The following is a 23,730-nucleotide window of genomic DNA, read 5'->3' as shown; positions in this document are numbered from 1 at the left end:
CATCTTTGCCTGTGGTTTATTTTCTGAGCTAACACCACACACTGAACTGTAAACCAAGTATCTGGGCTTGGTTTCCAGAACATGCTTGGCTAAATCAGGATTGTGGTTTAGGCTGTTGGTGACTTGTTGGGCTGTACAGATAAGGCCGCAGTGGCAGCCTCAGAAAAAACGAAAAGAAGTGGCTGAACAGGCAGAAAAAAACTCAAGAGGTATTTCTGGGCTGGCCAGCTGAAGTCCTCCATTAGATCCTTAAAGAAATCAATAATAATGTATTTTGTCTTAACTTTAGGAGGTCCCATAAATGGAAAGTGTCTTGCACGGCCTGGAGGGATTCAGTTGTACCCAGGGGAACATCCAGAGCTGGGGTCTTGTGCCGTTGAGATGTGCACACTGTGCCCTGGGTTGCCCCTGGCTGTATACTCCCACGTTGCACAGCAGCTTTTCCTCTGTTTTAGGATCTCTTGATTCATGGTGGGGAAGAGCGTGTTCTCCATCCATGGGCCAGCCCAGGGCAGGGAGAATGTTGGGGTTCCTTGGCACGGTATTTTCAGGCATGGCATTGACCCAGCAGGCTAAGGCTAGGAGGGTTGGGTAGAGACTTGCTCAAGAGGCATAAAGAGTCACACGGAGTGGGAAGGGGAAGAAACTTGCGCTGCTCACTTTACGTTTTGAAAATGGTAAAACCACTTCTTGTCAGTGCGCAAATAACCAGGAACATGAGTTGAGTTCAAAGCCCAGAAGAGTTTATTATTGCTATTTAAACACAAGAATCTAGTCAACTAATAGTCAAAGCTAAATTGGGGCTAGATAAGGGTCAACAAGGAGGGTTCAACTTGGGTCTCTTGTGGCAACGCAAGGACTCTAAACTGATGACACATTTAACTCCACCTTCCAGCTCAGCCTGTTCTTCTCCTACACTTCTATTCAATTTGATTGAATCTGGAGGTTGTGTTACTGAATGGGGCTGCTTCTAAACACAAGCCCTGTGCAAACAAGGGGTACCCAAAAGGTGAAGCGGTCCACAGTGGTTCTTTGTCCTTTGCCCATAAAATTTCAAATGGAGAAAGAGCAAACAGGAAAGCTGGGCCAAACCAGGCATGACGATCGCCCGTGACTCAGCCTGCAATTTTTGGTCTGAGACATGGATTTAAGCATGGATTTACTGGGCTGAAAAAGATGACTCTGATCGGAAAACATGTTGAAATGGTTAGGGGCTGGGTTCAAACAAAGATCACAAGAAGCTTGAATCTTTACGCCAATGGGTCTGGGCTGGGTTGTTCTCTTGCAAGGGCCATGCTGTTGTATATTGAAGTTGTGTGAAAGCTGTTTAGAGCCGTGGCAAGCTTGGTATAGTGGCTGCCAACCAAGCCATGAATCCTAGTTTAGTGCCATGCAAAACGCAGTCACCATTTCGCTGGTTCCTGCACATTGTGGAAGTGAGTTTGCACATCTGTTAACCTCTCTCTGAGGTCATGAACACAAGGATGAAACAAAGGTCTTCTCTGCCCCCCCCCCATTTTGGATGCTTGTGGTTTTAAGAAGATTGCTGAAGACAGATTTGTTTTATCGGGCCTTTAACTCAGCCTCTGTCTGGTTGATTTATGACGAGTCTTGGTTTTTGTTTTTGTTTATTCCTAACCCTTGCTTTTAGAAGACTTGCTTCTGGTAATCCACCCTGAATGGCGTTACAAGAGGTTGGGCAGGTTCTAAAAACCATAAAACTGAAGAGATGCCCTTACGAAATGCTTACCAGGAACTTGCTTTCTGTGGATTGGCACGGCTCAGCTTCCAGGGGGTTGGCATGGGCATGGGTGCCTGGGCTCAAGTTCTCCCTTTGATGTGTTTTTAGGTGATCACTTGAAAGTTTGCCCTCAAGGGTACACCTGCTGTTCCCAAGCCATGGAGGAGAAGTACTGGCAGCAGAGCAGACAAGATTTCAGCCATGCTGTTGTCGAGCTGAGCAACAATTTGCAAGGGACCTTCAGTTCGCGATACAAAAAGTTTGACGGTGAGTCTCTGCTCTGGGCGACTTCTGAATCAAGATTCATGTGTTGGAGGCTTGTTCACATAGGGCTAGTTTGGGTCATCTTCCCTCTCCTCTCCTCCCTTCCCTTCCTCCTCTCCTCCCTTCCCTTCCTCCTCTCCTCCCTTCCCTTCCTCCTTCTCCCTCTCCTCCCTTCCCTTCCTCCTTCTCTTCTCTTCTCTTACTTGGCAAACGCATTCCGTAGATGCCCTGATGGAGTCTCTTTGAGTGGCCCACGTAGGGAACGCAACCACATTTCCACTCTGGTTCCTAAATACCTGCATAAAATCTGGAGCCTGATTTTCACTCTGCTGCTTCCATAAACCCTGTGACCCATTCAAGTCTAAATCTGATGGTTCCGGAGTATTGTGGTTCCTGGGTTGCCGTGAGGATCAGAAACCAAGGCGCAGGTGGGTCCGAAGGGAGTTTATTCCCCCCTTTTTTGTGGGGAAATGCTGGTTTCCAGCTCTTCCATTCATGACATAACTTTAGCCTCAGCAACCTTTCAGCCAGTGGAAAGGGCAGCAAATGACTTTATTTCTTTCATGGCTTTTGCAAGGAGGCCTTAAACCAACACGGCTCCTCAAAGGTCAGGCGTCTCAGAATCTGTTTTGAGTGTGTGGTTTTCACAGAATTAAAAGATGCAGGTTTCTGCTTTTGTGGCTTCTCCGCTGTTAGCTGTTATTCTTTGTGCAGTTGTGACACAGGCACAGGCAGTCTGGAAAAGGGACAGAGTGAAATCTGACACCGAGAGGCGAGCAAAGAAGAGCGGAGGGGGGCAGGAACAAAGAAGGGACGGTGGGCATTTCCTTCTGTGGCTCCTGATCAGATCGCCATGGAGAAAAGCTATCAATCTGGTCACCAGGAGTAAAAAAAGGAAGACTTGAAGCCCCCCTCATCCCCCCCATCATCATTAGTTGGATTTGGGCAGCAGGATGGGATTGCTAAAAGCCAGATTGGCCCCCAGGAAGCAGAAGATAGCTCCGAGGAAGCATCCCCCCCCCCTCAATCTGACCTTTCTCGGGGCAGAGACATGAGGGCCAGCCAGCCAAGGGCTGGAGGTTCCCCTTCCCTGCAGGAGGCAAAAGGGGGGCTTGCCGGGAATACAGAACAAAAGGGTTGGAAGGGACCTTGGAGGTCTTCTAGTCCCATCCCCCTGCTTGAGCAGGAGACCCGATACCGTCCTGGACAAATGGCTGTCCAATCTCTTCTTGAAGATCTCCAGGGATGGAGCAGCCACAGCTTCTGGAGGCCAGCCGTTCCCCTGGCAATGATTCTTCTCATTGCCAGGAAATTCCTCCTCAGTTCTAGGTTGCTTCTCTCCTTGCTTAGTTTTCACCCATTGTTTCTTCTCCTGCCTTCAGGTGCTGCTTTGGAAAATAGGTGGACCTCCTCAGACCTGGAAAGACTGCTACCAGGCCTCCCCTATCCCCTCTCTTCTTTAGGCTAGAACCATTCACCAAAGGCTTTAGCCTGCAGATTCCCAGTCCTTCTGTAGAGTCTCGACCTCTTTCTGGTATCGGTGGGAGCCAATTCCGGGAGGGAAGGGAGGCATCGGGGCTGGGAGGCAGGAACTGTTTACTGGCGCTCGGGCAGCCGTCCAACTAGGAATAACCGTTCAGGGCTGCCCTTGCCCTGGCCTGTCTCCCAGCTGCAGAAAAGCCGAGCAAATTGACATTTGGGGGGAAGATTTTTGCAAGGCAGACAGATGGCTGTGCAAATTCACCCGGGAGCACATTTTCTTGCCCCTCCCTCTCTAAAGCTTCTTTAATTACGAATGCAAACTCAGCTGGGCTTCCCTTCCCTCCTTCCCTTCCTTTTTTCTTTCTCTCTCGCTCTCGCTCTCTCTTTCTATTTTTCCTCTCTTTCCTGTGCCGATAAGTGCTAACAGATGGTTCTCCAAACCAAATGGCTCTCCGGAATCCCTAGGAAAGCTGCTGCTCCACTCTTCTGATCCCAGGGAAGACACAGAGAGGTGTCAGGAGACTCCCGGGGAGTCAGATTGCAGGGGACAATCTGTCCAGGGCAGAGAGGCTTTTGTCCGGCTCTTGTTCAGCTATGCAGCAAATGTTTAGGGCAAGGATGTCCAACCTGGGTAACTTAAAGATTTGTGGACTTCAGCTCCCAGACTGGCTGGCTGGGGAATTCTGGGAGTTGAAGTCCACAAATCTTCAAGTTGCCCAGGTTGGACACTCCTGGTTTAGAGAAAGAGTTGACCAGGATGAATTGACCATTGTGCTAGATAAAAACCAGAGGGACTTAAGTTCCCGTCTCCACACTCTGGATGGTTTTGGGACCCTCCCTGTCTCCCAGCCCCATCCTTCTCTCCCCAAATGGTTTCCGCTGAATCCCTGGGCAGACCGAAGACCCCATTTCTGAAGTCTGGAGAGGTGGAAGATTTAACAGGAAGGGCCCATCTGTTTTGATGTCCCCACCCAGCTCAAACCACCCCCCACCCCCCATTCTGGCATGTAGATGGCATATGCATCACAGTTCCGGCCACAGGTCCACCAAAATGGCACACAACTGAACTTCTGAATGTGCCCAGTCTTCTTTTCAGCACTTTGCCTGACCCATTTCTGCCCCACGCAAGGACTAGACACGTGTTTGTAGGAAATGACCTGGGTTAGTATTGGAGGATGTGGAAATCAGTTAAGGGGGATCTAGGACAACCAGCAGGGTCCCTCTTGATCTGAATTAGGGCATTGCAAGGAGAGACATCAAAGTTCTTCTCCCCTCCCCCCATGGGGTTTTTATCACTATTTAGAATTTCTTGTTCTTGTGTGTGGCTGAGATGAAACTTCATAAGCCTTCCACAGCCAAGCTCACCATTATTTAAGGGTTCCTGCATTGTAATCCTTGGCAGATGGGGCCACTTGGAGAAAATAAGCAGAATAACAGATCTGGAGGGTCCAAACCCCTTCTCAGGCAGGAGACCCTATGCCATTTCAGACAAACGGTTGTCCAATCTCTCCTTAAAAACCTCCAGTGATGGAGCACCCACAATTTCTGGAGGCCACTTCCACTGGTTAATTGTCTCAACTGTCAGGAAATTCTCCTTAGTTCCAGGTTGCTTCTCTCCTTGATTAGTTTCCATCCGTTGCTTCTTGTCCTGCCTTCAGGTGCTTTGGAGAATAGGATAATAATAATAATAATAATAATAATAATAAATATGATAAATGTAGCAAAAGGGCCATTTTCTGCCCCAAACCCTGCCCCACACACTCACATACGCACACACACACACAATTCCCCACGGCCTTGTCCATGTCCATCAGCACAATTTCATTCTAAGCCAAATGGAGCAACAGCTCTCTGGCTATTAATAGTGTGGAGCCTTCCTAAGGACCCCCCCCCCCCTTTGAGCTTCTGCAGTTGGGTTTGACTGGCTTACCCTGCTCATTGAGAATTTCAAGGCAACACTCCTCCCCCCCCACTGTAAAACACACACTTTTACAATGCTGTAAAACAAGAAAGTAATCTCTAAACGTCCAGCTTGTGTTTGAGAACAAGTCCTGCTCCCAAGACAAACAAAAGGTGTTAATTCATTTTGTCCTTCAAACTGTCAAGATAGCAGCTTGCCCACCCACCATTCTTTCTTCTCCCCCCTTTCAACGTTGTAGGGGTTATTCCTAGGCCACCTTGAGGCTCATTAATCAGCATCAATCTGCCTTCTTCAAGGGGGAAAATTAATACTTAACCAGGATAACCTTCAGAGCAAATTCTCACCTGGGCTAGTAGCTACTTACCCCCTACCACTGGCCTCCTTGGTGAACTGCTCTCCAACTGGGGGGGTTGGGCTGGCTCTTGGGATGATGGCTTATTCAACCCCAAATCTTAGTTTTGCTGCAGAAATGGGGTGGCCTAGATTGCAGGATGCTCAGCCGTGCTCTGACACACCCAGGGCCTTCCCAACCGACCTGCGGTTTATTAGCAATAAAGAGAATTTAGAACAATTAATCAGGGGAAGGGTTTGCCTCCAGAAATTGTGGGTGCTCCATTACTGGGGGGAGAGACTAGATTGCTATTTGTCCAGAACAGTGGGAGGTAATTGTGTGCAAAATTTAAGATTTGTGGACTTCAACTTGGCTGCGAAGTCCACAAAGTCTTAAAGTTCCAAAGTTGGCACTCCGGGTCTAGGGTCTCCGGCTTAAGCAGGGGGTTGAGCTAGAGGACCTCCAAGGTCCCTTCCAATTCTGTTATTCTGTCTATCCAAAAAAAAACTGGCCACTCAGCGGGACCCGGGTGCCTGGTCTCTGAATTCAGGAGGGATATTTTCAGAGCCAGTGTGATCCGGAGGCTTTTTCTCCTCCAGGTAAGCAGCGTCCAAAGAGGAAACTGATCCGGTCTTTGGATTCAAAGGTCAGGAAGGCAGAGGGGTGGGGGGTGGGGGGGAGAGAGGAAGCGAGCCTTCAACATGATTAAGTGAATTAGAAATTAATACCTCCCACCCTTTGCAGGTTTGTAACCGAGAGGAAAGCAGGAGGGAATCGCAGGCAGGAAATGCCAGTCCTGGGAACGGGCAGATACCTTGGTGCTAACCCTGGCCAAGGGGTACTGGAGGGTGTGGGGAGGGGGGGTCACCATGCAGACAGGAGCCTTGTGTCTTGAGGGTCTGTTTTGCTTCTGCTCTTCTTTGGTTGGCCAAGTCCATCCCAAGAGCCCACGGCCACATTCAAAAGCAGCCTTCTTGTGGATGTATTTTAAAAGTCCCCCTCCCGTTTTTTTTCTCCCCCCCCCCTCTCCAAAATGTCCTGAGTCAGACTTTGTTTGTGCTGGAGCCCTTTGAAGATTTTGAAAGTTTGATTTCCAACCGACTGCAGCCTGTCTTTAAACAAGGTTTAAATTCAGAGGGGGCCAAATATATTTTCCCTGGCTGCCCCCCCCTCTCTCCTTCCTCCAGTTTCTGACCACTTTTGAGTGGAAACACTGCCTCCTTTGAGGGTGCAGCACAGAGGCCTGTGTGATTCGAACATATTTGCCGGACCCGGGTCTGGAGAAGACACCCAGGGCTCTGGATGAAGCCTCCACCAACTTCTTGCAAGGAAGGGCTGGGCTTGCGGTGCGAAGTCCAAACTCCAGCCCTACGAATTCTCACCCTGTCCATTCATTCTCCACCCGATCCCTCCGCTCTCCCCAGTTTTGAGGGATATTAAATCATAAAACCCCATTCTGCGCAGGCTGGGTGAGAGATGGTAATCTTGCAAAGAACCTCTTTGGGAGAAGGCCAGCTGTTTCATGTTACAGACATCTGCCCCTTATTAGAAATTTCTTAGGTTATTACATGGCGGTATTAAATATTTCTTGTTGGGCTTTCTTCATATCTCTGAGGACCCCTCCCTGAACACAATCCTTGTGGTATTTTCTGGCCGCAGAGGGCCTCCTGCCCTTTCAACTCTCTCTTCTCCAGTCGCATTTTCCAGGTGTGGTGTGTGGAATACTCCCACAACCAATACTTGTATTGTCTCAACCGTCTGCCTGTGGCTGGTTGGTGTTTTTTTTTTGGGGGGGGGGGGAGTTCTCCAAGGCCATTGCGTGCCAACTCAGCAACTCTGTGATAGGTGGGACCATGGTTCCCATCCTTGCTGAACCCCTGGAAGATGATTGAGGTTCTGAAGTTGGACACTTCTTTGTGAAGACTTGGCGGCTGCATTCTGTACAGTACGGGTAGATTCAATCTTTTTTCCCCTGGGTTTGGATTCTATGTTGAGCCATGAACAGATCATATGACCTGGGTTCACGTAGCACAAAAAAGGTAATGGAGTTTGAAACAAAGCCAACCTAACCAATGTTGATTTGGTGATGGACATACCATCGATGTATCCAGATAAGGATCTGGATACATCGATGGTATGTCCATCACCAAATCAACATTGGTTAGGTTGGCTTTTGTCTTCACTGTTTTGATGCTATTTGGGGGTAAACTGATTTGGACCAAATGTTTCTCTAGATGTGACATAATAGGAATATATGTAAGGGGAATATGTAAGAAATGGGCTTACTGAGTTGGCTTTTTCTGTACCTAATTCAAAATATTCTCCCTTCTTGATTGAGTCTGAAATCTTTTGCTTATTGTCCTATTTCTAGTCAAAGAATAGAGAAGCTTCTGCATTTTGTAGGTAGGATTCCCGTCGCAGCCTCTGCAGGAGGGTCAAGAGGTCAAGACGGTGACTACCATCCTGTGGTCAGAGCCCCTGTCCCTTTTTTTAACATGTGCTGTATGTGCAAAACATTTTCAATCACACAATCATGGCTACCATCTTGACTTTTCAACCCAACCTGTGGACACCGCTGATTCCTTCCAAACATGGTGGAACTTTCTCCAGAATGTTACCTTAGATGTTGACACCCCCCCCCCAATTCCTCCCAGTCAATTTCTTCCTTCTCTTCCCCCAGAGTTTTTCAGAGAGCTCCTGGACAATGCCGAGAAATCCTTGAACGACATGTTTGTACGGACTTACGGCCTCCTGTACACGCAGAACTCGGAGATGTTCAAGGACCTCTTTGTGGAGCTGAAGCGATATTATGCGGGCGGGAGGGTCAACCTGGAAGAGATGCTGAATGACTTTTGGGCCCGTCTCCTGGAGCGCATGTTCCGCCTGGTCAACCCCCAGTATCACTTTTCGGATGAGTACCTGGAGTGCGTCAGCAAGTACACCGAGCAGTTGAAGCCCTTTGGAGACGTCCCACGAAAGCTGAAGCTGCAGGTGACCCGGGCTTTTGTGGCAGCCCGCACCTTTGCCCAGGGTCTGGCCGTGGCCAGGGATGCGGTGGCCAAAGTCTCTGCGGTGAGTGGGTGCTCTTGCTTCAGTGGTGGCCAACTTGCAGAAGGGGAGGGGTATCACCTTTTCATAGGGGGTGTCCCAGACAACTGATTGCACTGATTGCCCAACTTTGAAAATAAATCGTAGGGAGAACCCAAGAAGTCAAGATCACAGCTGCAATGTTGTGTCAAAACAGGACTTCAGTTGTGCAGTTGCCATTGTTATCTTGTAGGAAAGTAGGACAAAGAAGAATAAACATATCAGAAACTGTGTGAGAGAGAGGAGGAGGAGGAAGAGCATCCATCTATTGGGTCATCGACCCTCCCGTGTCTGGCCCCACTTGATGTCCATCTTCATGGAGAACCTCATGAGAAGCTTGAGAGCTGTAGACAAAGGTTCTAAACAAGGCGTTTGCTTGGCTTTGACAGACCAAATTTCACTTTTTCAATTAGTCCAAGCAGAGCTGTTTTCCTTCTGATAAATTAGTAAAAAAAGAGAGAGAGAAAGAGAAAGGTGATGATGACGAAAGAGCTCTGGATGATCTTCTGCTTTTATGTCTTCCTTGAGCCGGGCCCTTGCAAATCTTCCTTTGCCCTCCAGGGCACTCTTTAAATTCAGCCTAATTGATGGGAAGGGGCAGATTAAGGCATTTCAGTCTCAGCAAAGTCCCTGCTGCAAATTTGGGAGGCTGTTTTGCGGTCAGTGCGCACCCAACGCCCAAAAATATACATGCACATATTTTTGTACCTTTTGGAGTCTTTGGACTAGGAGGGCTTTTTCTTCAACATATTCTTTCATTTCCCCTTGGAAATCGCCAAAGCCGGTATGGGGATTTGTAATATTATTGAACCCCTGACAGGCATTAAAATCAACAGGTTTAAATTGCTGGGCAACAGGGAGATTTCCTGCCCAAACCTTGGGGCAATCTTACTATATATATTTAGAAGAGAAGAAAAGGGGGAGAAATATGACAGCCAGACCCTGCAGTGACTCATGGAAGAGAGAAACCTGATATTTTGCAACTCATAGACTAGAGAAAATTTCTCGGTAATGAAGACCATATGGCTAAATGTCATTCAAATTACGCTGGAGCCCAAAAAAAAAAAAAAAAAAGGAAAGGGGGGGATTTTTTTTGGCATGAAAAGATTCTGGCAGCAGCACCGGTCCACACCCCAATTAGAGATTAATCAAGGGTTGTTTTGAAAGGGGTCAAAAGTGGTCACTAACAGGGCAGGTGAACTTGATGGCATGGCCGCAGTCTCAAAGGTGACGAGATACCTGATGCCAGGACGTCCCAATCACTGCATGAGATCAGAGTGATGGAAAGATCCCCCCCCCCCCAAATGTTGGGCCAATCCAATTTACTTTCATGAAATTGCCCAATCTCCTGGTCTGGTTGCACCCAGGTTATTTTGTGATTTCTGATTGGATTGGGATCACCTAAGTTAAGGGTGTCCAACCTTGGCGACTTTAAGTCCTGTGGACGCCCAGAATTCTGGCTGGGAGGGTTCTGGAAATTAAAATCCACAGGTCTTAAAGTCAACAATTTGAGAAACCTTGCTCTAAATCAGGGGTCTTCAAACTTGGCCCTTTTATGACTTGTGGACTTCAACTCCCAGAATTCCTCAGCCAGCAAAGCTGGCTGAGGAATTCTGGGAGTTGAAGTCCACAAGTCATAAAAGGGCCAAGTTTGAAGACCCCTGCTCTAAATTAAGAAAAAGCCTTTGCAATTGGATGAGTGGCTGGGGAATTCTGGGAATTGAAGTTCACAGGTTTTAAAGTCACCAAGAATGATTAAATAGGAGAGGGAAAAGACCACAGGAAGGAAAACGGTGTGGGTTTTTGGCCCCATCACCTGCTGGAGGTTAAATCTTGTAATCCCTGCCTCTGTATAAAGTGAAGCTTGGCCGGGAAGCCTGTCATAATTTTGCAGAACAGGGCTCTGTGCTTTAAATGGCGGGATTCACCTTTACGCCAACCTCCTGAGTTTTGCTTTTGGTCCAGTTTATGCCCTCTTTTGTTCTTGACCATTGTTCTGTGTGGTTTTTGTGCAAACTGCCCAAGTCATCGGGCAGCGTAAAGGCCAAATTCGGTCACCCTCCCCACCATCTTGGAGAAATTAACAGAATGCAGTTCACAGATTTCTTACCCTTCTGTCTATAATTTTGAAAATTAAAAACGGGAACTCTCAGTGCTAAACTGCCTACGCACCATACACATACACACACACACACATGCGGTGAGAATGTATTAAAATAACCTGCGAAGTGTATTGTTGGCATCTCTTTCCGTCTTTCTGTGGCACGATTGAAATAATCATAGAGTCCTTTAACGTGGATGAGGGTCCCATCCATCTGCAGGCCTTCAGCAGGAGAAAGTGTGAGATGTTGACAACTCACGTGGAGATAGGTTGATGGTTGTGTGTGTTCAAATACCAAAGCGATCTCCTATCTACAGAGCTTGAAGTCTAGAATGGGGAAGGAGGCATCTTGATTTAAGTGGTTGATAACAGGACCATCTTCCTAAGGAAGTAGGATTACAGGGAATTCCATCAGCCAAGAAGGTGTCTGGGGTCTCTTCCTCTCCTTCCCCATCTGTTTTTTTTAAGGTTGTCAGTGGAGGTGGGCAGAATTGGGATCCAAACTGGACCAAGGTGCCAGGTCTCACCGGCAGCTCTGGGAGGCATCCATGCCTGCCTTTACTGCTAGTTATGGCCTTGTAGGTAGGGATTATGTTGTCCTCGTAGCCTCATAGAGAAATTTATAAGTCACAGTCAACAATGGTAACATGGTGGCTCTTCCTCGTTCTGCTGTCCCCTCCCTTCTCCCCAAAGGTCAACCCTACGCCCCAGGGGGTTCGCGCCCTGACCAAGATGATGTACTGCCCGTTCTGCCGAGGCTTCGTGGCCATCAAGCCCTGTTACAACTACTGCTTCAACGTCATGCGGGGCTGCCTGGCCAACCAAGGGGAGCTGGACACCGAGTGGAACAACTTCATAGGTGAGCAGAGCTGGGCCTGCTTTTTTTTTTCTTTCTTTTTTTAAATGATGGAACAAAAGCCCTCTTTTACGGGAGCACAAAGGTGGCCATTCAGACGGGAGACCGGTTGGCGTTCGCTTTTGCCCACTGCTGCAAAACTCGGTTTCTCTGGCAGGGAGGGGTTGGTAGAGAAGACACAGAGAAAACAGAATAGAAGGTGGGTGGGAATGGACTGGTTCTTCCCCCCCCCAAAAAGACATTTTCTCTCCCCCCCCCAACATCTTTTGGTTAAGATGTAAGTATCTTTTAGGGGAATGATTAGCAAGTGATCTGGGATGATCAGAGTAGTAATTTCTGAAGGAGGAGGAGGAGGAGGAGGAGGAGAAGAAGAAGAAGAAGAAGAAGAAGAAGAAGAAGAAGAAGAAGAAGAAGAAGAAGAAGAAGAAGAAGAAGAAGAAGAAGAAGAAGAAGAAGAAGAAGAAGAAGAGGAGAAGAAATGGATGCATGAGATCCTTCCTTCCTTCCTTCCTTCCTTCCTTCCTTCCTTCCTTCCTTCCTTCCTTCCCTTCTCCTTCCTCCCTCCCGCCCGCTTTTCATTTCTGGACCACTGGGGTCCTGGCTTTGCACCAGAGTGTGTGTGTGTGTGTGTATGTGTTGAGGAGGGCCTGGCCGGTGGGCCTTCTGAATGACTCGGTGACTGAGGCGCTGGTGCTTCACTGGCAGGAATGGAAGAACCTTCGTTCTTTGGTCTCCTGATTTCATAAGGTCCTGCTTTCCTTTTGGGGAGCTCTCCCATCCCGTCTTCTTTGAGGAGAACAACCCTTGGCTTGGCGCCCGTCCTCGCCTGTAGCAAGAAGACGCATGTCCTTCTTTTCTCCTCTGAGGAACTCAACGTCTGAATCGCCCAAAGTTCTGGAGGGCCCCCCCCCCCCGCCTTGGCTGAGAGCCTTTTTCCCGTGTGCCGATTCTTGACTGCTGCTTCTGCAAACAGGAAGACCTGAAACCCACTTTGAGTAAACAGTGCAGGGAAGGCAGATGGTCTTATTTATTTTAGATAATTTGTTCTGATTGTAACATTTCGGAGAAGGATGCAATTTGAAGAGGCTGGAATCTCTCCTGGGGAGACTTGGGGGGGGGACAGAATTAAAGAGGCCTGATCAGAAGTGGATGGTGTGGGGGAGCCGACAGCACGGGGGCCAGACTTTTAGCCTGGTTTCTGAAACCTTGGGGTGCCCGCCTAACACGACCCGTTGCTGTAGATTCACGTCCCCTTTTCGGCAGCCCAAGCTGGAGGACTGTTAATTGCAATTAATAAAGCGGGACTCAAAAATCTGTAAAGTTAATGCTTGTTTTTCTGCTCCAGAGTGTGAGGTAATGGAGAAGAGCAGCAAATAAACCAGATACATCATCTTTTTACAACATCGCCCAACATAATTTGGCCTGTGTTTAATTAATGAATGCAAAGGCCTGGCCAGGGCAGAGATCTGGGAGGGATTCGTATTGTTTGTCTGTCTGTCTGTCTGTGTGTGTGTGTGTGTGTGTGTGTGTGTGTGTGTGTGTGTGTGAGAGAGAGAGAGAGAGAGAGAGAGAGAGAGTAATGGCCTTGTTTATAAATGGGACTTGTATTTGGTGGACAGTGGAAGAAGCTAAGAAGGATGAGTTGGAGGGAGGCAGCAGGTGGTTTTGCTCTTGCCAAATTCTTGGACCTTCTCCAGAACTTCCTGAAGGCATGTTGGGGTGATCTACTGTATGTTGGTCCGCATAACTCCTGGAATTCCAGGTTTTTGAGATTTTGAGACCAGTGGGAACACTTAACTAACCGTGTCTGCTTGCCTCTGGTTTTCTCTGCCTAGATTCAATGCTAATGTTGGCCGAGAGGTTGGAAGGTCCCTTCAACATTGAGTCTGTCATGGACCCCATCGATGTGAAGATTTCAGATGCCATCATGAATATGCAAGAAAACAGCTTACAGGTGTCCCAAAAGGTACGTTGAGGATGTTCTGTTTAGGGAGGGGGAGGCAAGGAGAAAGAATGGTTAACCTGGGAGGAGTACTTCAGGAAAAAATCCTGGAAGAATTTCAGGTGGCTTCGTGGTTTGTGTCCTGTAGAATGTATTGTGAGGAAGTCCTCATCCTCACAAAAGTTTCTAACTACTTGGTGCTCCAAAACAGAAAAATCTCTATTGGTCAACGAATTGGGCCATGAAATGTAAATATTGAATATCAAAATTTGGCTAATCGCCATAGATGACCAAGGATTCCTCATAGGCAAGGAAGTGAGATGTCTCCAGCAATCTACCAGGGTGTTCAGGAATTAGGTCCAACACCTCTGAAGGACATTCAGGTTACAGAAGACTGACCTCCATCCTGCTGCTACCGTTGCTTCATGAAAGTCTGGGTGGGGAGAACCAGTTCACCAAAGATGTGGTGCTCTCCTGTGTCTTCCTTGGCCTAGGTCTTTCAAGGGTGTGGGCAACCCAAGATGCTGGCACAAAGCCGAACATCCCGCTCCGCTTCAGACAGCAGCTTCAGTGCCCGCTTTAGGCCTTACAACCCGGAGGAACGTCCCACAACAGCTGCAGGAACGAGTTTGGATCGACTGGTGAGTACAGAGCCCTGGATAATGGCCGTTGTGGCTCGGAAGGGCCTCAATAACACAATCAAACTCACTGATCAGGTTTTTGGGGAGAACGACAAGCCACGTGTTCTGCTTTGACCTCCCAAAGGAGGAGTAGGGCCCCCCTCCCCCAGTTACGAAGATTATTAAAATAGGTTGTTCTTGATGTTGCTTTATTTTAGATGGGTGGTCTCCAGGTCCAAGAATTCTGAACCGTAACCAGATCAGCTGGGCAATTTTAAGAATAGATGTCCTAAAACAGTGGTTCTCAACCTGTGGGTCGGGACCCCATTTGGGGTCGATCGACCATTTCATGGGGGTCGCCAAGCAAGGCTGTCCGCCATTTTTTTTGTCCGCCATTTTTTTTGTCCGCCATTTTTTCCCCCTTTTCCGGCGGGTCCCTTACCTCCCTTGGGCTGGGCCAGCTGGTGGTCGGCCTGCTCCATCTCTGCCGCTTGCCAGCTACGCCTCGGCCGGCGCAGGGGGCAGAACCACGCATGCGTGGCGCTCCCGGGCAGGGAAAGTCCTCGACTTACGACCGGTTGGGTAGTCCTCGACTTACGACCGGTTTAGTCCTCGACTTACAACCGGTTTAGTCCTTGACTTACGTCCGGTTGGGGTCACGGCATTAAAAAGGTTGAGAACCACTGTCCTAAAAGATAGCCCAGTAGGGGAAGGTCAATTGGTCAGTTGATTGATGAGATGCCACCCATCTCATGACAACAAAATAACAATAGTTAAATCACTTCCAGGAAATCACAAGAAAAAGTAGCCTTTGAGAATAAACCAGCCAGTGTTAAAATGGGTAAACTCAAGGCCTCCAAGACAGGATTTAAGGCCTTTATGAAAGGCTAGCAGGGCTGAGGCCGATGTAACCTCAGGAGATACGGCATTCCACAGAGAGCAGGCACTACTGCTCAAAAGTCTGGCTGGGGAATTCTGGGAGTTGAAGTCCACCCATCATAAAGAGGCTAAAGTTGAGAAACTGCTCTGGAGAACCTCAACCAGCCAAGCTAGCTGAGTCTGGCCGATGGGATAAGGCAACAGAGGGGGAGGTGGAATTGCACCAGGAGCCCCTCCGAGCTGGATTTTCTCTTGCTGAACCCCCAGGTGACCGATGTGAAGGAGAAACTGAAGCAGGCGAAGAAGTTCTGGTCTTCCCTTCCCAGCAACATCTGCGGCAATGAGAAAATGGCTGCCGGCAACGTCCACGAAGAAGAATGCTGGAATGGAAAGAACAAGAGCAGGTGAAGGACCATTCAAACCATCATTAAACAATGTTTCTTTGAATGTGGCCAAATTTTGTTATACTGCAAAATTAGACGGATTCTTAATTGCCCATTGATAATCCACTGCTAATTGCAATGTATTATTTTATATTTATTTTATATATTATACAGTATATATAAATACACACAGAGACACACTTTTTTATTTTTTAACTAATTTTTTTTTAAAAATTTAACTGTTGTTTTTGATGACTTTATTTCTAATGCTGCCCTGTGACCATAATAAAAACCGATGGAGAAGAAGGCGGGTGCGGGAAGGGGGTGGCAGACGAGCAATTATGGTAGTTATTGAATTAGTTATATAATGTATGTTTATAATTGTATTTGTATTGTTTAAAATTAAAAAAACTTTTAAAATTAAAAAAAAAACCGATGGGTAAGCCAAAGGCCATGAACGGAGGACTTCCCCCCCCCCGGGGCCCTCTTGAACCCCGTGTCTAACATGGAGCCCCCCCCTTTTCTCTCCAGGTACCTCTTCGCCGTGATGCCGAACGGCTTGGCCAACCAGGCCAACAACCCCGAAGTGGAAGTCGACACTTCGAAGCCGGACCTGGTGATCCGCCGGCAAATCATGTCCCTCCGGGTGATGATCAGCAAGCTGAAGAACGCCTACAACGGCAACGATGTGGACTTCATTGACATCAGTAAGGGGACGTCGCTGTCCGAACAGATCTCGATCTGCTGGGCGAAGGCACGAAGGCCTTGGGGGCCCCGGGAGGCCCTTTCCCTCAAAATGGGGCCCTGGGCAGAGGAGGAGAGCAGTGGGCAGGGGGTCCTGGGCCCCTCCCTCCAGCTCGGATTTCCCTGCTTTGATTGTTTGAGAAATCTTTCTGCTGGAGAACAGAATGAATTGGAGCATCCACATGATTTAACACAAAGAAAGGGAGAATGCACAGCTAGTCCTCGACTTACGACCGCAATTGAGCACCAAGTCTCTGTTGTTAAGTTGAAGCATTGGTTAGGTGAGTTTTGCCCCATTTTACGACCTTTCTGGCCACAGCTGTTACAAGCGGATCCCTGCAGCTGTTAGTGACACGGTTGTTAAGCGAACCCAGCTTCCCCATTGTCAGAAGGTCGCAAAAGGGGATCACATGGCCCTCCCTCAGGACACTGTGCCACGGTCATAAGTGTGAGTCAGTTGCCAAGTGTTTGAATTTTGACCGTGTGACCACGGGGATGCTGCAACGGACGTAAATGTAAAAAGTCCTAAGTCACTTTTCTGGCGCCCTTGTAACTTCGAACGGTCACTAAACAAACCGTTGTAAGTTGAGGACTACCTGTAACGTTGTTTCCAAGGAGGCTTCAGGGCCCTAAAAGAATCCCTAAGTTTTCTTGGAAAATAAAAACGCTAAATGGCAATAATGACCAGGGTGTCTCTCCCAGAGATCGGCTCAGCCTTCAAAAAAAACCAAACTTGTTTCTGCTTTCTGTGACCCTCTGGGTCACCGCCAGAACTCTGTAAATGAGTCATAAATACCTTTTTTTGGGGGGGGGGGTCTGTTCTAACTTTGAAGGGTCACTAAAGAAGTGGTCCCTAAGCGAGGGCCACCCTTCGCCATCGTCTGCAGCTGTCCATCGTCTTCAGACTAGTCCAGTGTTTCTCAACCTTGGCTGCTTGAAGAGAGTTGGACTTCAACTCCCAGAATTCAAAGCGGGCTGGGGAATTCTGGGAGTTGAAGTCTCCACCCCTTTTCAAGCGGCCACAGTTTTCTGGATTAGTTTGATACCTGTCTCATTTCGGTGTCTGAATCCACAAGGGGGAGGCAGGTCAGGAACAGGAGGAGAAATCTCAGGCAGTTGGTTGAACCTTTAAAAAATGGATTATTTCTTCCTATTTCCCCCCCTCCTCCTCCTTTTCCTCCTCCCAAGGTGACGAAAGCAGCGGAGAAGGCAGCGGAAGCGGGTGCGAATTGCACCAATGTTCTCCCGAACTGGTGCTGAACACCACCGAAGTCACACAGAACGTCAACAAAATAGATAAAAAAATGACTGATTCGGCCAGCAGTTTCGGCCCATCGGAATCCCTTCTCCTTTTAAGCCTCGTCTTCTTCTTCCTTGTGGGTCAAAGACAATGGAGATAACTACGCCTGCTCCTCCTTTTATTATTATTTTTTTTAAACCGTTGGAGGCGGGGAAAAGGACTTTAAAAAAAAAAAGTGCCAAGGGACCGGATTTCACATTTATGCCATCTAGAGACTTTTTTGGGGAAGGGTTCAAAAGGTTCCTTTGTAAGTTAAACGGAAAAACCATGTACAGGTTTTTTTTTAAAGAAAAAAACTCTTGTTGCCACTGGTTTTAAATCTTTTTTTTTCCTCTGCCCTGTTTTCAGGCTTTGGAAAGGGGTGTGTGAAATCACAGAACTGTTTGGACCAGTTAATCCGATCTGCTGACTGAGAAACCACAATAAATGTGGTAAACCAAGTGTGTATATACAGGCCTGTCCTTAGCTCTGGTGTGTGTTGTTGTTTTAAATCAGGCTTCCCCCCCCCCCCTTATCACTCTTTTCCTTTAATTTTATTTTAGCTTTTTTTTAAAAAAAGAGAAATCAACTGTTCTAGATTGGTATGTTTAAAGGATGATTTCTTTCCTGAAATAGGAAATGTATCTGTACAGAAGCAGAAGGAATTTTAAAAGATTGATTGTATTTTAATAGGCAAAGAGAGGAAGTTGTTTAAAAAAACAACATAAAACACACTCTTTTGTCCAGATTGTACATGGGGCAGGTGCTTCTTTAGAAGGAGGAGGTGTGGATTTTTGAGAAGAGTTGGTTTAATGTAGGTCTCCCTCATCCCGAAGGATACGGTCAATCTGGACGTAGAATTGGAAAGGGGGGGTTGCAGGTGTGACCTCAAGGGGGACAAAGTCAAAATGTCAGTCCCAACATGTCAAAAAGTTAGGGATTTGATTGCATCGTGGTGGCTGCCATTTTGACTACGGATGTCCCGGGGAGGGGAGAGGGGTTAGTTTGGCTCAGAAAGAGAAGAGCCCGGGAGCACCTTTGGGCTGGATCTGAAGGACCAGTTGAACCAGTCAGACGCTTTTCTTTTAGTGGTGGGTTCTTCCTGGGCCATAAATGTTGGTAGAATTCCTTCCACGGTCCTTGTTAGTGGAATGGTGGACCGCCGGGTCCAGGCACAGCATTGTGTTCAATTTGGAAACACTCTTTTGAGATCCGGGAGAGGTTGAAAGAGGACATGGAGAGAAAGCAAGGCTACCTCTCAAAGTTACGGTCCACCCGGAGCTTCCCATGGCTGGAATGGCCCAAAAGAGAGCATGACATGGTTCCAAAAGAACATCATGTGGGGGCTGTAGGAAGGCCCCAAACCAGTCTAGATCTTTGTCCCACGTTTGAACAGGGTTGGCATCCTGCATCTAGGTTTCCCAAAATTGTTGCTGGAGAATGTTTTTTGTTCTTGCAGTTCGGCATTCTTTTATCTTTCCTCCATTCCCATTTTTAGCTTCAGCGCACAGCACAAAGTTCCTAAGCCTGGTCTTGTGAGGGAACTTTAGGTCAATCTGGAAGACCTTCGGTTGAGTTTTAACAATAAACCGCTCCCCCAGGCATAATCTTTCCAGAAGTGACCTGTTGATTTATTAAAATACCCTCTTGCTAAATGAGGCAGAATTTAGGCTGAATCTTTGCCGTTCTTTTCTCCCCAAACGTATATAAAGACATAAAGCCCACAGAAGGAATGTACGTGTGTGCATGGCGCGAGTGTGTGTGTGTGTATTGTAAACAGCTGAAATTCTTCTCCATCGTCCTCTTTCTCAAAAGAATGTCCTGATTGCTGCAGAAACTACCTCATTCCTCAGGAATTTCCTTTTTAGCTCCCCCCCCCCAAAAGGCGATGAGTTACACCCTACGGACCCGTCTTGGATTGCTTTTCATGGAGAGGAATTGGGTTGAGCCCGGCTGTTTGGTGTTCAGATCTGGTCCCTAACAAAGAGATTTTCAGATCATCGTTTTTTCTTCTTCTGTTCTTTTCCAAGGATTTCTGTGGCCCTCCGATGAATTCCTCCTGGCCGCGTTTTCTTTCTGTTATCCTTCCAGGAACTTCTAGAGATTAACGTGTTCTGGATTAACGCCAGCCAGCCCCAAAAGCGGGAATCTCTTGGGCCTGAATGTTGACATGGGTTTTTAGAGAATACAGGTAGTCCATGACTTAAGTCCACAGCTGAGCCCAAAATTTCTGTCGCTAAACGAGACATTTGTTAAGGGAGTTTTGCCCCATTTTATGACCTGTCTCGCCACGGTTGTTAAGTGAATCCGGCTTCCCCATTGACTTTCTTCTCAGAAGGTTGCAAAAGGGGATCACGTGACCCCAGGACGCTGCGACCGTCATAAATAGGAGTCAGTTGCCGTTTTGAACACCTGATCATGGGGGTGCTGCAAAGGTCGTAAGTGTGAAAAACGGTCACTAAATGAACTGTTCAGTGCCATTGTAACTTTGAACGGTCACTAAATGAACTGTTGTAAGTCGGGGACTGCCTGTACTTGTGAGATTGTGATCAGATTGTGATCAGCGGGAAGAGTTGGAAGCTCTAAGACGAGTGTCGCGCAGGATAAAAGTGTTGTGGGGAGAATCTGACCATTGGTGGGGCAGACGAGGGCTGTGGGGGCGATTCCCACATGCAGTCTATCGCTTGGCAATTTTAGCATAATGTGTGGACGCGCTAAGAGCAATGCAGCACCACCGCAAGCTTGCAGGAGACTCGGAGGCAAAGCAGTCAATTACATATATTTAAACTGAATGTACTTAAAGTACCATCCATGGCCAGGAATAGCTTCTCCCCCCCCCCCCAAACTTTCACAAAAACAGCCTTTCCCCTTAGGGCGCTTTTCCTAAACTTTCTCTTCTTTAGCGTTTGTTGGCAGCATCAAGCATGGAAAAGATGAACTCCATTGTAGGCGTGGTTGGTTTCCAAACTCTGCTTCCTGGAAACCAAAAGATCTCCTGCTCCTCCTCCTCCTCCTCCTCCTCCTCCTCCTCCTAGCCAACCTCTTGAGAACTGCTTGCTAGCTCTCTGCCCCAAAATTTCCCAATCTCGGCGTCTTTAAGAGGCCTTGACTTCAACTCCCAGAATTCCCCAGCCAGCATGGGGAGTTGATGTCCAGACCTCTTAAGGTCGCCACGGTTGGGAAACTTTGGGGCAGAGAGCTAGAAGTTGGCTTGGTGGGCCAACCAGGCTGACCAAGCGATGCTGTGAAATGAAGAAGTCCTGGTCCTGGCAAACGGGGGTACGCTGGTACCCGCTGGTTTTCTGCTGCTCCAAACTCTTAAGTGTTGGGACTGGATCTCTAAATTGCTTTGGGATGGGCTGCGTATCTGGCGCCCGTCGCAGGAAACATCTGCAGGGTGGTTCTTGGTGACGCGTCTTCGCACGTGTTACTGTTTTGTGCTGTCTTGTGCAATGTTAGGAAAGGAAGGGGGGGGGTATTTAAGGAGAGCTGGCATTGCCCCTGGAAGGATGGGCACGGAGTCAGTCTTTTCAAGTGGCAAAGCCCTTCCCTCTGATTCCAAGCCGAAGGAATAGTTTCAAAGCTGCGTCTTTTTTATTTATTTATCTCCTTGAACCGGATGTCCAAGAGAAGCAGAGATCCTGTAACCTGAACTGTTGTGTATCCACAAAGAAGACTGCAGCTTTTTATAGGGAGCAGAAGAGGGGGAAAAATAGCCTATCAGATACATCTTTCTCTTGGGAAAGGGGATTGATTTAATCACACATGCATTTATATTTCTGCAGCTCTAAAATAGGGTGGATTTTCCTCGCATTGAGATTGCCCCCCCCCAAACTGTGGTCGCAGGCATCATTTTAGCAGATTTTTTCTTCTTTAAAAGAAGTTCCTTCTTTAAAAAGGAGCTAAGTTGTGGGAAATGTCCCATTCCAGGGCAGGCTACAACTTTGTTGCTGTTGGCTGTAATCAAGGCCAGTGAGCCTCGTATGCAGATAGGATAGCAAGATTTCTTCTGTCTGGATCCTTTGGGACATTTTGGAAAGATTTTAAGGATGCTGAGCGGAGGTTCTTCTTCACAAGAAGGAGCAGATGGAAACTAATCAAGGACAGAAGCAACCAAGAAATAAGGAGAAATTTCCTGACAGTGAGAACAATCAACCAGTGGAACGGCTTGCCTCCAGAAGTTGTGGGTGCTCCATCATTGGAGATTTTTAAGAAGAGACTGGAGAGCCATTTGTCTGAAATGGTATAGGGCTTCCTGCCTGAGCAGGGGGTTGGACTAGAAGACCTCCAAGGTCCCTTCCAACTCTGTTATACTATTATTCTGTTCTTTTCAATATCCGAAGATTAGAAGGCACCAGAGTGGGGCTAAATCTTTCTCCGTGGAAGAGGTCCACCCCTGGCCACCCTTGGTTTCTCCAGCATTTCTGCTTAAGTGTCCATAAGGGGCAACTTCTTATTTTCTCAGTTTAGGCTGAGCAAACTTTTGAATCCGCCTCTCCCCCCCAGTGTTTTGTGTTCTGCATCCACTGCATTTTAAGCAGATGTGCAGAAGGCAGACCGTTCTTTTATTTCTGTGATGGTGGCACGGTATAATTTTGCTAAGATTTTGCCAGCGAGGGCTGAGATGGCAGCCCTTGACCTGATACTTTTCTGAAAGTCTGGGACCACTCAGCCAGTGCCTTGGTGTGACATTTCAGTAGACACTCCTGTATATTTTAAAAAAGTTATTTTTAAGAACGAGGGCTAAAATCTATAGTTTCTCCTAACCAAAACAAAACTCCACATCTGAAGTTCTACTTTCTTCCACAAAACCCCCTGATGGTGCCCAGTCCAGAAGATGGGAGTAGGCCGGCCTAGGTTTCAACCACAGGTTTCTTGGAATAAGTCAGAAGCTGAACCCCAGTGAAGGTTGGTGGTGCAAGCAAAGATAATCCTCCTGTTTTGGCTGACTCTGCAGTTCCCAAAATACTTCGGTCCCCGTCTCCCTCCATCTGGGTTGTGGTTGCCGCTTCACAGAGGGCACTGGAAGGAATTGGGTGACATACATTCTGAGCGTGCAGGAAAGCCGACGCGTCTGGTTTCTTGCATGGCGACGTGGATGAGAGCCCAGGCTGTGCCACAAAGGAGTCCAGCTAAACCGATGTCGTAGCCTTGCCCTCTTCCTGGAGACGGGGTTGAGCCGCGATGGGCTGGCTCAGCCCTTTTGACGGTCTTGAGGTTGGAGCGAAGGAACACCTGGCTGCCTGTATGTTGCATTTCTTCAAGGTTTTTCTCCTAGTCAGCTTCAAACTTCAGCTGTGAAGTCTGGAGAAGCCTTCTTGGGGGAGAATGTTGGAATTTTCATCAGTTTAATTTAATTCTCAATCATCCAGGTCAAAATTGCTAAAAGGCAACTGGGATTTCTTGGTTTTTTTCTTTTGAAAACGTTTTGCTTCTCATCCAACAAGCTTCTTGAATGAGAAGCGAAATGTTTTCAAAATAAAAAAAAAACACACAAATTTAATTCTGGAAATTTGGGGTGGGTTATTTTTCCTCTTTGCACCCTACTCCAGAGTAGCATAGCTGACAAAAGGGTCTCCTGGTGGCACCTTAAGGTGAACCAGTCTATTTTAATCTGATGCAGATTAAAATCCCACCAAGTTTCCCTTCTGGGGTGACGTTCCAGCCGTTGGAAGAGAAGCCATAGCAGTGAGTTGCATCTTTTGAGGAGGAACAGATGTTCAGTCCATCCTAGCACCACCGAGGAGAAAGTGTCTTCAGGGAAGGAAAGTGAATGTTTTCTAACAAAGCTTTCAGGAGGCGAAACATCCCCACACTGATCTTGACTGTGGAATGTGGCAGTTTAAGCCAAGAAGACTTTAGGAAACTGGTTGTGCGTTTGGTCAGGAGAAATGACTCACCCCAAGACATTTAAATGTGTTTCTGTTTTGGGGCAGATGTCTGGAAATCTGAATCCTTGTGGCCGTGTCAGCCCTTTGAGGTAGGCCAGATCAGGAAATGGGTGTTGCAAAGATTCCAGGAATGCTAGCTTATTGTTGTAGGGTATGATAACAGAAATTTGAAAGGCTGCTGGAGTGTGTCTTTGTGTAGTGGGAAATGC

General features: G+C 47.6%; 1 protein-coding gene across 1 annotated transcript; it reads left to right on the top strand.

The window, feature by feature from the left end:
• Window positions 1–1,858: 1,858 nt before the first annotated feature.
• GPC4 (glypican 4) lies at window positions 1,859–18,090 on the top strand. The gene is made up of 8 exons (XM_015832458.1): window positions 1,859–2,008; window positions 8,420–8,811; window positions 11,621–11,786; window positions 13,619–13,749; window positions 14,220–14,366; window positions 15,492–15,628; window positions 16,139–16,314; window positions 17,540–18,090. The coding sequence occupies exons 1-8, from the start codon at window positions 1,900–1,902 to the stop codon at window positions 17,749–17,751; spliced, it is 1,470 nt and encodes a 489-aa protein (XP_015687944.1). The 5' UTR covers window positions 1,859–1,899; the 3' UTR covers window positions 17,752–18,090.
• Window positions 18,091–23,730: the final 5,640 nt, after the last annotated feature.

The sequence above is a fragment of the Protobothrops mucrosquamatus genome, unplaced genomic scaffold, assembly GCF_001527695.2.
Source record: "Protobothrops mucrosquamatus isolate PMUCROS unplaced genomic scaffold, P.Mucros_1.0 scaffold4, whole genome shotgun sequence".
In the NCBI taxonomy this organism is placed as follows: Eukaryota; Metazoa; Chordata; class Lepidosauria; order Squamata; family Viperidae; genus Protobothrops; species Protobothrops mucrosquamatus.
This window is presented reverse-complemented; position numbering and strand designations above follow the sequence as displayed.